The sequence below is a fragment of the Aulostomus chinensis genome, chromosome 7 (genome assembly GCF_037954235.1).
Source record: "Aulostomus chinensis isolate RoL2024-O1b breed Wild chromosome 7, RoL_Achi_v1.0, whole genome shotgun sequence".
Lineage (NCBI taxonomy): Eukaryota > Metazoa > Chordata > Actinopteri > Syngnathiformes > Aulostomidae > Aulostomus > Aulostomus chinensis.
In genome coordinates this window covers 27,625,258-27,637,887 of record NC_141326.1, presented here as the reverse complement: position 1 = coordinate 27,637,887, position 12,630 = coordinate 27,625,258, and the positions used below count along the sequence as shown (strand labels likewise).

Sequence of the window (12,630 nt, the reverse complement as noted above, 5' to 3'; positions counted from 1 at the left end):
CTCCATCATTATTATTATTATTATTATTTTTTACCTTGCTATTACTGTTACTGGGTTTATGCCGAATTTACATCCGTAACTGATCATTTCAATGAACGAAACATGACTTAAAAGAGAAATAGGTGACATCTTGTGTCTAGCAGTTAAAAGGGAATATATTAATTTAATCTAGAGGGTTTTTTTAATTTCTTTTTTTTTATGAGGGAGGAGAGACTGCAGTGAGAAGAGTAGGTGATGAGGTATTTCTAGTTTTCAGCAAACAATTTAAGATTATTTTATGAAAAGTACACACACATTGCAGTATTTGTGAAGAGGAACGTTTTTGAGTACTCCTATACTACGAATACTCGTTTTTTGTTTTTTTTTAAATTTATTTAAATGAGATGTTATGTGTTTGTCTTGTTTTTTAGCCCTCGATCCAAGAGTAGAGATTCAGGATGTAGATACTGCCGTGATTATTCACCTCCTGGACTGATTAAGTCATGGTAAGTCAGTAGTTATGGTTGAAAATTTAGATGTATATCAAAATTAAAAGAAGAAAAACCCTTGGTGCTCACTTGACACAGAGCAGCGATTTATTTCTCTACCTCCAGTTCAGTTTTACAGAGTGGGGGGAACAAATTCACATAGACGGGTCACCATTGGGAATGCATACATTGGATATGATCGTTTATGTCAGACATCCTCTGAGTAGTTTCTGCATATTTGAAAGGTGCCTTTGCCACATGAGCGTCGTTATTGCTGCACGGGACGGTCGAAGCCCAGCAGAGGTCACTCTTTCCCCTGCCCAAGGCTTGAAAAAAAAAACTGACTCAGCCAATGACGCCAAGATGAGCAAGAGAACAAGCTTGACTTGAAGGTTCACCTGAATCTCTCCCTTCTGTCTCTCTCTCTCTCTCTCTCTCAAACACACACACACACACACGCACACAATCACCAAGTAACCTTTACTCCAAGCAGGAAATGTCACCGCTTAGTTCATTCAACCCTGCGCTGATCCAGATGTTGTGAGACAGGGAGAACAAGTCCGACTTATTACCAAAAACAAAGATTAACTTCAACGCCTCTGCGCTTCATTTGAACGCTGGGTTGTTCAAATCTGTGCCCGTATTCTCATGCTTTTTTTTTGGATCTAAACGATTAATAGGGACAAAAGTTATACAAACATATCCAATATTGACTTTGCCTTAAATTCACGCAGCGCTCCGAGTCAGAAGTGATTTTTTTTTTTTTTTTTTTTGCCACTGTTGGGCTCTGACTGATATTGAAAGCGTCTTACAAACTTTATCGAAGGAAAAAACAAACAAACATAAGATCGTTTAGTTTATGTTTTGCTTCTTCTGGGTCAGAACTTTGCACAGACTTGTTACTGTTCTTCTGCCACAGCGCTAGCATGTGCCTGTCCACCAAAATTCACCTGAAAGCATCGTGAAAAGGGGCGCAACATTTTTTTTTTTTTCCTAAAAAGTTTGAAGGCACGCGATCACGAGCTGCTGATACTGACGTGCACATTCTCGTATCCTCCGTGTTGTGCGGTGAGTTCGGCCGGCGATGCCTGACATCCAGTTGCAGCAGCAGCAGGATTGAGGGGTGAACCCTCTGGTCCCTCACACCTCCCGCTGAGGGGGATCCTGGGGTGAATTCAACCACGCTATCTTTTATCGTGTAAAAACGCTCATGTGCCTTGACAAGGACATAACGGGAAAATTTGTCATCAGTTCAGGTCGTGGTGTTTTTTTCTGGTGGAGCCCATCCAGCCATCCATCCAGCCATCCATCCATCATCACTCCATCCATTTTCTTCCACTTATTCCTGTTGAGGGTGGTGGGGGTGGAGCCTATCCCAGCAGCCTTCCCCCACAGCCACAGCCACGCCTACAGTCAATTTAGAGTCTGGATTAACCTGGTCCCCTCTTGATGTCTTTGGACTGTAGGAGGAAGCTGGAGTACCAGAGAGAACCCACGCAGGCACAGGGAGAACATGGAGACTCACCCAGAAAGACCCCGTGATGGAGCCAGGGCTCGAACCCGGAACCTTCTTGCTGTGAGGCCACAGTGAGGACCACTGCTCCACCACGCCACCCTCTGGTGGAGCCCATTGTATGGTTTTTACTTTTTTACTTTACCCCTTAACTGCCCCCCCCCTTCCCCTTGGGGATAAATAAAGTTTTCTGAATCTGAATCTGACAGGAGTTACAGTTGGTTCATGTTCGCCGTGTGTCAGTGTCACACACCAGGAATAACTGATAATAAGGCCTCTGTGGAGTTTTGGCGCTCCAACGTGTCTGCGGCCGCCATCCCCTCACATCGTTAACGGGATTTGCTAGAATTCCCCCCAGGAATTTCTTTAAGTTCATCTCAAGGATGAACTGTAAAATTTTGGGCGGTCTACGGTGGAGGTCGCTGCGACAGGCAGACGTCACGGAGATGTTCCCAGTCAGTTCTGCTTTAGTTTCACCCGAAAGAGCGATAAATAACACAATCTGCAGCGCGTCCTGTGTCCTGCTGGGAGCTCACCTGAGAGGTGCTCACCTGAGAGGTGAGCTCCAACTCGCACCCTTAATGTGATGCAGCGACATTCTTCGTACAAAAACACGGTTGGATCATCAGAATCCCGGTCCCGGCCATGTAGCCTCTCCTCCTGCTCCTCCATCAAGCTAACCAACCAACCAGTAAACCCAGTTGTAGCGCTGGCGGTGGAGATAAGGCGCTGTTTTGAAGCTTGAGAATCCACATCTTCGCCCATTATCTCTGTTCTAGGATGGAATGTCTGGAGGTTTTGATCCTCCCTCTCCTGAAACGGCGTGTAACCACCTGAAACTGATAAAACTTTCAAGTTCATTTAAAATGTGCCAGAACTGTTCCTGCTGCTTTTGTGGATGATAGAGAGGCGACCGAGCGGAGGGAAATAAGTGTTGCCCCACTTTGCGCTTTGTGTACTTGTGGTAGTTGAAGTGTAGGGATGAACTTTATGGGTTTTGTTTGTTTGTTTGTTTGTTTGTTTGTTTTTTCACGGATGAGTTTAAAAGCCCGAAGACTGAGACTGAAACTTTAAAAAAAAGATGATTGACAGACAAATCAAGACAATTTTTTTTAAAGGTCATTTTGGCAAAAACCTTGGCAATAAATGAGGAAGGGGGGAGGAAGTATTATTTGTATTATTTTAGTATTTGACTGATATTGATATTGCTATGATTTGCATACCAGAGGGAATGTATTTATGTTTTTTTTTTAATATCATTAATCTTATTTTCAGTGGAAGATCAAACAAACAGGTCTGCTCCAGTCTGTTGAATGTGATGTGTGGGCAGGACGTTTTTGGGGGCATATTTAGTTTAAAATGACATTTTGACACACAGTTGGCCCTGGAATTTGAAAACTTGGAGTATATAGAATATATCCCCCCCCCCCCCCCAAAAAAAACACAAAAAACAAGAGATCTAAATGTCTGAGAGATTGAGAGATGCATGCGTGGCTTCAGCCCCGGTGCTCCAACCTGAGGCTGGTCTGTGTGGAAATGACGCGTGTCTCTCCCGTGGAGAGGTGGCGAGGACATGAAGGATGGACTGTCCCCTGACTGTCACGCGGAGTGGAGAGAGGGAGAGAGAGAGAGAGAGAGATGGGGGGGGGGGGCGCCGAGGATTGAAGTTACAGTCTCGCTGCTGGGGAGGAAGATAACCGATCGGGTGACATCATATTTACCAGCAGAGGCTCAAAGTGGAAGATAAAACAGGCGAGCGCGCTGGAGTCACCGAGGGGACACGCAAATGTGATCCCCGCGCACGGAAACGACTCAGGTGCATAGAAACCAAACTGGCGGCGCTCTTAGGATGCAGAAGTCACCGGTGGAAGATGCAAACTTCCTCTCCAAATTCTTCTTTTGGTAAGGCTTTGTTTTGTTGATCTTTTTTGTTGCTGTTTCTCTCTTTTTTTTTTCTTGAAGGGCTGTCCCAGGATGCAGAGGTGCAGCTCTTTATTTTTGCTCCAGTGGCGAAGTACAATATTGTTTGGTGATTGTGTTCGGTACGAAAGTGTTCGGTGGGTGATTGTCCGGTGGGCGACGAGGGCAGGGAGGACTGGCTGCTGGCCGGTTGTGATGGAAACAAAATATAAAAAGCGACGTGTTGTGAGTGATGCACGGTTTGATCTTAACCCTGTATGGGTTTTCTTGCTGTGTGCGGCTCTCCTTCATCTGCGCCGTGCGTAAAAATGCGCACCGGTGGATTTAAAACTGTCCGCTGTGCTTCAGAGCGGTGCGTTCGAGGGGGGAGGGAAAAAAAGGCTGTCAGGTGGCAGTAGAGGCGCTGGGCGTGTGGTGCGGCGTGGTTATTGTCATTCGGGTTAAGTGGACTTGAAGTTGTTACTTTTCATTTCCTTTAATTGAGGTGTCGGCGGAAATGTCGGTACCTCCGCTCTTAACCGTGGTACTTGAGGACGATCCCTAACTCTCCTGTTTGGTGCGCCTTATTGTCACAAATATGTGAACGTCCTCGCAGTCTGGAAACCCTAAACTTTCATGTCCCACCCTCTGAACACATAGAAATGAACACATTTTGCGTAAACATTTCAGCCTCTAGCTGGTGTCCAATCCTGTGGTTTGTGTCCCTTCTTTGTGTGCAACCTGCCTGGTAGAGCTGGAGGCAGAGGTCATGTGTGTACAAGTAGACTTTGCAGCCATGTCTGTTCCGGTTGTGCCACGTCCAGTAACCTATTCTTAAGTGCTCCTACGCATTATTGCCATAAATATCTCATCTTCACACTGCTGACAACCCAACAGTTTTGACTAATCTGTGGTTTTCTCCTCAGCTGGATGTCGCCGCTGCTGAGGAAGGGCTTCAGGAAGAAATTGGACCTCTCAGATGTGTACAAGGCGCCGTCTTATGATCTGGCAGGGAACCTTTCGGAGCGGCTGGAAAGGTTTGTGCACTTTTAGTTTGCAGCCCTGCAACCCGGAGCAGTTTTTGTTTTTTTTGTTTTTTTCACGCTGTGGCTCATAATGGCACAGCAAACCACCACAGAGGGACGCATGTCCACTGTTGAGATGATTTATAGAGAAATACACGACATAGTGACTTGATAATACCTGCAGCTGCAGTATTTGAAGTTTTATCTAATTGGATTTGAGGAGACAATGTGAATTCCCCTCTAACCGGTGGCCACAGGGCCAGTTCTCCTGGAGCCTTTGATGTGTAAACAACCAACATGCCGTCTGTCACTTTAACGGAGAAAGTGTCGTATCCGGTGTCTCAAATGCAGCCTGACATGTAACTCTAACGCCCATGTGTCACCGCCACCGGATTTTAGGGATACTGATGCTAAAATGCAGTGTTGACAAGATGCATAGGATTCCTCTTCATTCTTGTGCCATCTTCAAAGGAAAAATACTTGATTTCATTCATTATAACGCTCCGTTATTATTCTGAACATGATGTCATTCCAGAGTAGACAAAGGTCACGCAAAACAGCACATTCTGTTTTTTGTTGTTTTTTTTAACGTCAGTTTGCGACCTTGCAGCGCGCAACTTCTCAGCCAGATGTGTAAACGTGCTAGCTCAGTGCTAACCTGCTAACAACAGATGTAACTCTCATTTTACTTCCCTCAGCACCTTTCAGGTCTTACTGACTGTTGAACACTTCGTAACTCACACTGGGAGAACGTGTCACTGTAAAAATCTCATCGTGTGTAATACTTGAGCCGGACAGGAAGGTCACAACAACAACGGCAAACTTTAGTTCCACCCTTGTTCTCTCTGAGAAGTCAGAATCTGTGCGGCTGCATTTAAACCCAGATTATAAGCGGAATATTAATCCTCCTGAGCCATTAAACAACCTCGTGTAAGTATTGTTATTATTTTTGCCATGAAGGCAAAAAGTGGAATGACAGTGGAATGTAAATATTTTGCTGGGCTAAACTCAGACAGTTAGCAAGCAATTAGCCCTTTTGAAATCAGCCATTTTGACATTTCATTGCAGGATATGATTAAATTACATGAATTAAAGCCACATCCCATTTTGGGGCCAGGGCTCTGATGTTGTGACCTGTACACACGAAATAGAATGAGACTCTTATTTATTAATCCGCTACACCCGTTTTCTCTGCTGCAACAAGCGGCTAGCTTTGTGCTAAATGCTACAATGTCCAACAACCGTGGACGTGTGCTTCAAAACTCTTCCTCGATGCCACTCTTTGATAAAACAAGCTGCAGAATTTGAATTGTGGTAATTGTTTTTAAGTTGCTTAAAGAAGATGATGGTCATCTCCTGACAGAAATCAAAAGCTTCTTCACAAAGTCACAATCTGTGCAACAAATCCAGACTAGCGGTTATGTGACACTGAAGAAAGGGGGGAAAAAAATCAATCCTGCAGGAGGAACTTTCAGAGGAAGCCTAACCTACATGTCGGCAGCCTTCGTGTTTTTCTTATGCGCCCTTTACATGTGTTTACAGTAGCGGGACATGGGCTCTGCTCCCCTGGGAGGCGAGGTAAAATATGGGCTGGCATTTAAACAGAGCCAGACATAAACCAATCCCATGTGTGCCAAACAAACACAACGCCAGGCAATAGATGATGGAGGTTAACGCTTCCTTTTCTTGGGTTCATCTCTGCTGATGTATCTTCAACTCTAGTTCTTCATTTTTACCGCCTCCTCTTGCCTGTGGGACTGTGCCTGTTTCCTTTTTCCAAGAAGGTTTAATTAAGCGCGCTTTAAATGTGCCCCGCTAGCATGACAGCGATTAAACAAACTGTTTATGTTGCTAAAGATAAAGAGCAAACTAATTTGATGGGGCAAGTAGATGTTAATGAAGTTCTGAAGTGGAATGAAAATCAGTTCATAGCCTCTCTCGTGTTCTTCTTCTTCTTTTTCTTCTTCTTCTCTCGTTTTCTCCTTTGTTTCCCTTCTTGTCTGGATGCTTTGTTTTTCAGCACGTGCACAACACACCGGATTGCTTTGCTCTTGCTCAAGCGCTTGAACGAGTCTCAAATTTAACAATCACTTTCAAAACCCAAGGTTAAACTAAATACTGGCGTACTCCTGCGCTCCTTGTGTCTTGATGATATCTTGCCTAACAACCACAGCTGAGTCCGTCGTTGTCTTTGCCCCCCGGTCGCCGTGGGCCCCGTGTCTCTCTGAATGGTGCCAACAAGCCCGTTCATGGACATCCGTGTTAAAACAGTTGACCTTTATAAAAGGCCCGGTGCCCATCGGGTGATGAATGAGGAGCGGTTAGTGATTTCATTATTTCGATCAGGCAAACAGTGAAGGCTTCTGGGAATGTGAACTTTACCTTCCATTAAAGCACGCTGTGTACTACTCTATCACCCGCTCACTTCAATTCACTCCGCTTGGCTGGCATGTGAAAAGGATTTCATTACACTGGAAAAGAAGGGGAAGAAAATCCAGCAAAGGCAATAAAAAGAAACACAGATTTACAGTGCAGAGCTTCAAACACCAACGCTTGTGCGGAATTTTTAATGCATTTAGCATTAGCAGAGATGACTAGCCCCGGGCTAATGTCCTCTGTTGTTGTTGTGTTCCCTTCTACCTCCAACCTTTGCGAGGATAAATACAGTGTCAATTATACTGTTAACTGTTATTTCACGACCACCTGCCATTTGTCGCTAAAACACTAAATCCCCTGCTTGCTGCCAAATCTGACTCGGCAATAACTCAAGAACATTCTGTATCCGAGGGATTCTACAATACAGGTGCTAATATTTACTGTGTGTATATAAAACAGTTTTATATGATAAAGACATTTTGTGCATCCTGAAAAACATGCATATTCAAAACATTTTGAATTTCAAAACGGAAAAGTTGCGGGAAAGACCAGAAATCATGGATGAGCGAGTGAGTAACGAGACTGGAGCTAAACAGACCAACACGCTCATCAGACACATGAATAAAAATGTCTGCCGATGCCAGAGACGTGCAGTTTTTGGGAGAATATCCACAATAAGCGATCATGTTTAATCCCCTCAGGTCCCGGTCTAATTGAATTTATAAGTGCCGGAGACAGAACGGATCCATTTATAGCTGCGTTTAGAATTATGGGAATCTCGAGCGTCAGGTCGACGAGGTCGTTCATTTATTACCATAACACCAGTTTCAGCTTCCAGGGTTCACTTCATTGACGTGTTTTGGGACACACGGGAGAGGTGGAGCTCGCCGTCTGAGCCAGGTGGCGTCCGATTTGGAAGCTCCATTCAAGGCTTGTTTTTTTTTTTTTATGAACTTCTAACGACACCTGTGCAACATTTATGAGCTGTAAGTACGTTTGTTCACACCCGGCGCGTTTTGAGTGACGGCTTGCGATCCGATCTCACGTTTCCCACCTGATACACAAACAAACTTGACCATTATTTCTGATCACAAAGTCCAGTGTACGTTGCTGATGCATCTCTCATGTCTGCTCTAAAAGAAGACAGCAGAAGAAATCAAAACGATGGAGACGGGTCTTCCTCCGCGTGTTGCCGGCAAACCAAACCTCCAACGTGTTTAATGTGTTTGCAGTGTATCTGCACGAGCCTCAGGTGCACTCACACCCGTAGAACTGGTCACCTGTGATCGGCTCAGCCAGGCCACACTTTAATTTCAGGACTGAGCAGAGCTCTGAAAATCTAGAGCGATATCTTCTTTATCTTTGCACAGCTTCATCCCCTCAGTTAGATTACTTTGAATTTGTTTTCACAGAAATCTAAATGCATCAAACTCCAAGACGGGGAAACACTTTTCAGACCCATTCTTTTTAAAACCTCTCTTTATCTGTCGTTGGTGTCCCTCTCCCTCCCCCTCCTCATCCCCTCTCTCTCTCTCTCTCTCTTCCACTCTTTATCTCATCACTCACCACTGAAGCGCTCAGCCAGATCACCTCGGATATAAGTGACCCTCGGAGAACAATGCTGCTTCTTACTGTAGCCGTGACTGTTTGCCAAGACAGTTGTGGGAAGTTAATCCAGCAGTGTTGCAACAGGGACAACAAAGTGAAAACTAAAATGTGGCAATTTGTTAAAACATATTTGTTTTGGGGTTGGTTTTTTTTTAGGTGGAAAAACTATAAAACTTGAAAGATATTTTAAAAGTTTGCCGGGATTTATTCGAAATTCCTTTGTGTTCAGGACAAATATTACTTTTATTCGCTCTCGTCATTGCAGCCAGTGTTTTGTTTTTGAGACAGAAGTCTTGGCAGACTCATCAGAAAGGACGAGAAGATCTTTCCATCTGGTTCGTTGCCAAAGTAGTAGAGCAGCAGCCAAACTTGGCCTGTGCTGGACGTGTGATTCTCCCACCCAGTCTGTACCGCTGGTTAACTGTGTTCTGACTCTGTCCCCCCTGCAGAGAATGGGACAGAGAGGTGGTCTCGGCCAAGAACAAGCCCAGGCTGATGCGAGCGCTGGCCCGCTGCTTCCTCGGCCCCTTTGCCTTCTTTGGTATCCTCCTCTACCTCGGGGTGAGCCTGTTTGCTCTCTCTTGACTTTGAAAGTGTGGTGTGAACTTAAAAATTTTTGTTGTTGCCAGATTTGATTTGATAGAGGTTTGGTACAACTGTGTTGTACATATCCTTTTCCTACTTTCTGACTCTGTTAACGTCATCTAAGGTGCTTCAAAACAGTGGAGAATGTCCCTGAGCCATTTAGTGTAAATCAAGAAGAGAAATGTTGTTAAAATATATAAAATAAAAGCATGAAATATACACAGTGCTCATAATACTACAGTCTTTGCTGCGTCTTCTCATCCAGTGGTAAAACCTTACAATAAGGGCACATTAAAAATTGTTGGTTAATGTTTATTTAACCGCTAGTTAACACTTAACAAATGTGTCTAGTAGTTCGCTAATGGTGTCCGTGCTAACTTAAGAGGTTACGGCAGAGATGGGTGGAATAACTGGGAGCAGCTGAATTTCTTCCGCAGTAAAAATCTTGACAAAAAGAACGTTTGCTCACCTCCGCTGCAATGTTCGGACTTCAAAATAAAAGCCTTGAAAACTAATAAAACTTATTTCTGGTGTGTCCTCGCTTCCTTGATAAAGACCTTGACATTAGCCTTTAGCCCACACATCCACCGCCTGTCTTTATTAAACCAAATTAGTCTGCCTGAACCCGGCAGCTCCACCTGTTGGTGTGTAGCACCTGAAAAACGCATTGAGGGCCAGTAGACCCGAGGTGTCAAAAAAAAAAGAGGAGAAAAATCACAAGCATGTCGCACCATAGTGTGGCTAAGCACTTCTCTGTCCCGGGGCTGATGGGAGCGTGCCAGCAGCTGCCGTTTCATCGGGTGGTACAGTTGGAGGTGGTTTCCTTGACAACAACAATGCCTGTTAGATTTAAACAGGTTGTGAGGAAATATTTTTTAAAAAATCATCAAGAAAAGCTTTGGAGAAAAGTTGCGAGAGCCAAACGGAGTCAGTAGCTGATTGAAGTTGTTGAATATTTAATGAAATGCTCAGATACGTTGTGGTGATGTGTGAGGTTTTGACTTTGATATCGCCTCATACTGGACATCTGGAGGTGTAGCGTGCGAGTGTGAAATGTTCTTCTCTCCTGCTGGTGTACAGAACATCATCATGTGTATTTTTAAGGATTATGATATGCGAAAAATTGTAGCCCAATTCATGTAACTTTTTTTTTTTTTTTTTTTTGCATAAACCTGCATGAACTTTGTTTTAAAGATTCAGATTAGCTGACAACTTCACTTCTCCATCTGTGGGAAAAGTGAACAAACAAGTGCACCGCAAGCCAGTCGGTTCATCTCTTCTCCTATCGCACCATTTCCTTGTCGCAGGAGGCCTCCAAAGCGGTGCAGCCTCAGCTCCTGGGTCGCATCATCGCCTCCTTTGACCCGTTCCACGCTCCGGAGCGCAGTCAGGGATACTTCCTAGCCTTGGGCCTCTGCCTCCTCTTCACCGCCCGCTTCCTGTTGCTGCAGCCCGCCATCTTCGGCCTGCATCACCTGGGCATGCAGATCCGCATTGCCCTCTTCAGTCTCATATACAAGAAGGTGAGAGGAGGACTTGTTTGGAGCCAGGAGTTCTTTACTCTTTGACTTTTATATGTAATTACACTTGCATATTTCGTAACTCTGTTGTTGTTTTTTTACCATTTACAAAGATAAAGTGAAGGAAGAAGTAAAACACTGATAAAATGTGGATGGAACAACTGCTGCTGTACCTACTAGTTGTCAGTATAAGACAGTTTAACCCAGCTGATTAGATAGGGCAGTTGTGCTTCTGTGTTTATGCATCATCTGCATGCATCCTCCTTGCTCAGCGAGTGTGAACCAACATTCCCAGAAAACCTCTCACACGTGGGAATCTGTCGGCTGCTGTAAGGGAGGCGTGGCAGCTCGGTGTCAAAATGTGGCCGTGTGTCACCGGCTTCCTATCATGCAATTCATTCTCTCCCTTTGTGCTCCACCCGACCTCTGACCTTTCACCTTTCCAGACCCTGAAGCTGTCCAGCCGAGTGTTGGATAAGATCAGCACAGGTCAGCTGGTCAGTCTGATGTCTGCGCACCTAAACAAGCTGGATGAGGTGAGAGCCTGAACATTTGTAGTCGGAACATGTTTTTTCTCTTTGTACGTTCATGAGAATTTCAGTAAAGTGATGGGTGATGATTTCAGTAAGCAGTCTCCACCTCCTCTGCCTCAAAGTCTGCCTCGCCATGTGAAACCTGTAAAATAAGACGGGTCTGTTCTTGTTGTATCGGTGAATCCAATACGAAATATATAAAAAGTTTCCGGAATAGAACCTGGTTCTATCACTCTGTGTTTCTGTTCCTCTTCCTCCTTCTGGCTCATGACAGGCTCACCAAAATAGAAAGAAGCCAGATTATAGAAAGAACACCATATATTAAAAGTTCAAAAGTGAAAATCGGGTTCCTTTTCCATCGAAGAGGAACAATAAAGTAATTTTCCACTCCAGGAAGCTGGTAGAAGGTTTTTGTCTCCAATGTCAGGATGAGGGCAAACGGGAGTGACACTCCACACCCCTATTGAGTTTATTGAATTCATTTTATTACCCAACACTCAGCAATCTGCTCTGCATACTGAGGGACAATTAGAGGACAATAGACCTTGAAAACAAACAAGCACACACATACGTAAGTAAAGTTTCCCTGAACTGAGGAACAGCTCTGGAAAACAAATGTCAGATTATGCAAAACAACACGTCTGGAGGGTACGGATCATGCCGGTGTGCTCGTGTGTCTGTGTGCGGTGTGAACTGAGTCTTGCCTCGGGTCTCACGAACACGTTGAATGTGGAAACACTCCGTAACCTGCTTCGAGACAATTATCACCTGGCTTGGATGTGGTTTGACCAGTGCACCTCTCTGTCCTTGTAATGACTGCTTGGATGGGGCACCTATTCTGGTGGTGTGTGTGTGGGAAAGGACGAGGAGGGCTGTGATATTTAGCGAAGCGGCAGTTGATTCTCTTCCAGGTGTGTGGATGTAGGGAGGTACAACCGGACCGATAGGTTATCAGTTAGATTATTTTATCAGCCGATATTGAGGGGGGCCGCATGGCCCTCAGGTCGACCGGCCGTCTGGTATCCTCACGTCCTCGGGTGAACGTGTCAAAGTGTTCTTGAGTAAAATACGGAACCGCTAATGAGTAGGTTTTGTTTTCTTCCC

At 44.7% G+C, this 12,630-nt stretch overlaps 1 protein-coding gene across 2 annotated transcripts in view; it reads left to right on the top strand.

The window, feature by feature from the left end:
- Positions 1-12,630, top strand: part of cftr (CF transmembrane conductance regulator) — a 40,722-nt gene that overhangs the window by 434 nt on the left and 27,658 nt on the right. The window contains exons 2-7 of one of the 2 annotated variants that reach the window (XM_086209669.1): positions 411-485; positions 1,934-2,099; positions 4,806-4,916; positions 9,338-9,449; positions 10,781-10,996; positions 11,440-11,529. In XM_086209669.1, the coding sequence (XP_086065795.1) occupies positions 4,810-4,916; positions 9,338-9,449; positions 10,781-10,996; positions 11,440-11,529 (525 nt within the window). In that variant the 5' untranslated portion in view covers positions 411-485; positions 1,934-2,099; positions 4,806-4,809. Of the gene's footprint in view, positions 1-410; positions 486-1,933; positions 2,100-3,673; positions 3,883-4,805; positions 4,917-9,337; positions 9,450-10,780; positions 10,997-11,439; positions 11,530-12,630 lie in introns of those variants that run through there. The other variant, XM_086209668.1, reaches the window with a different exon arrangement.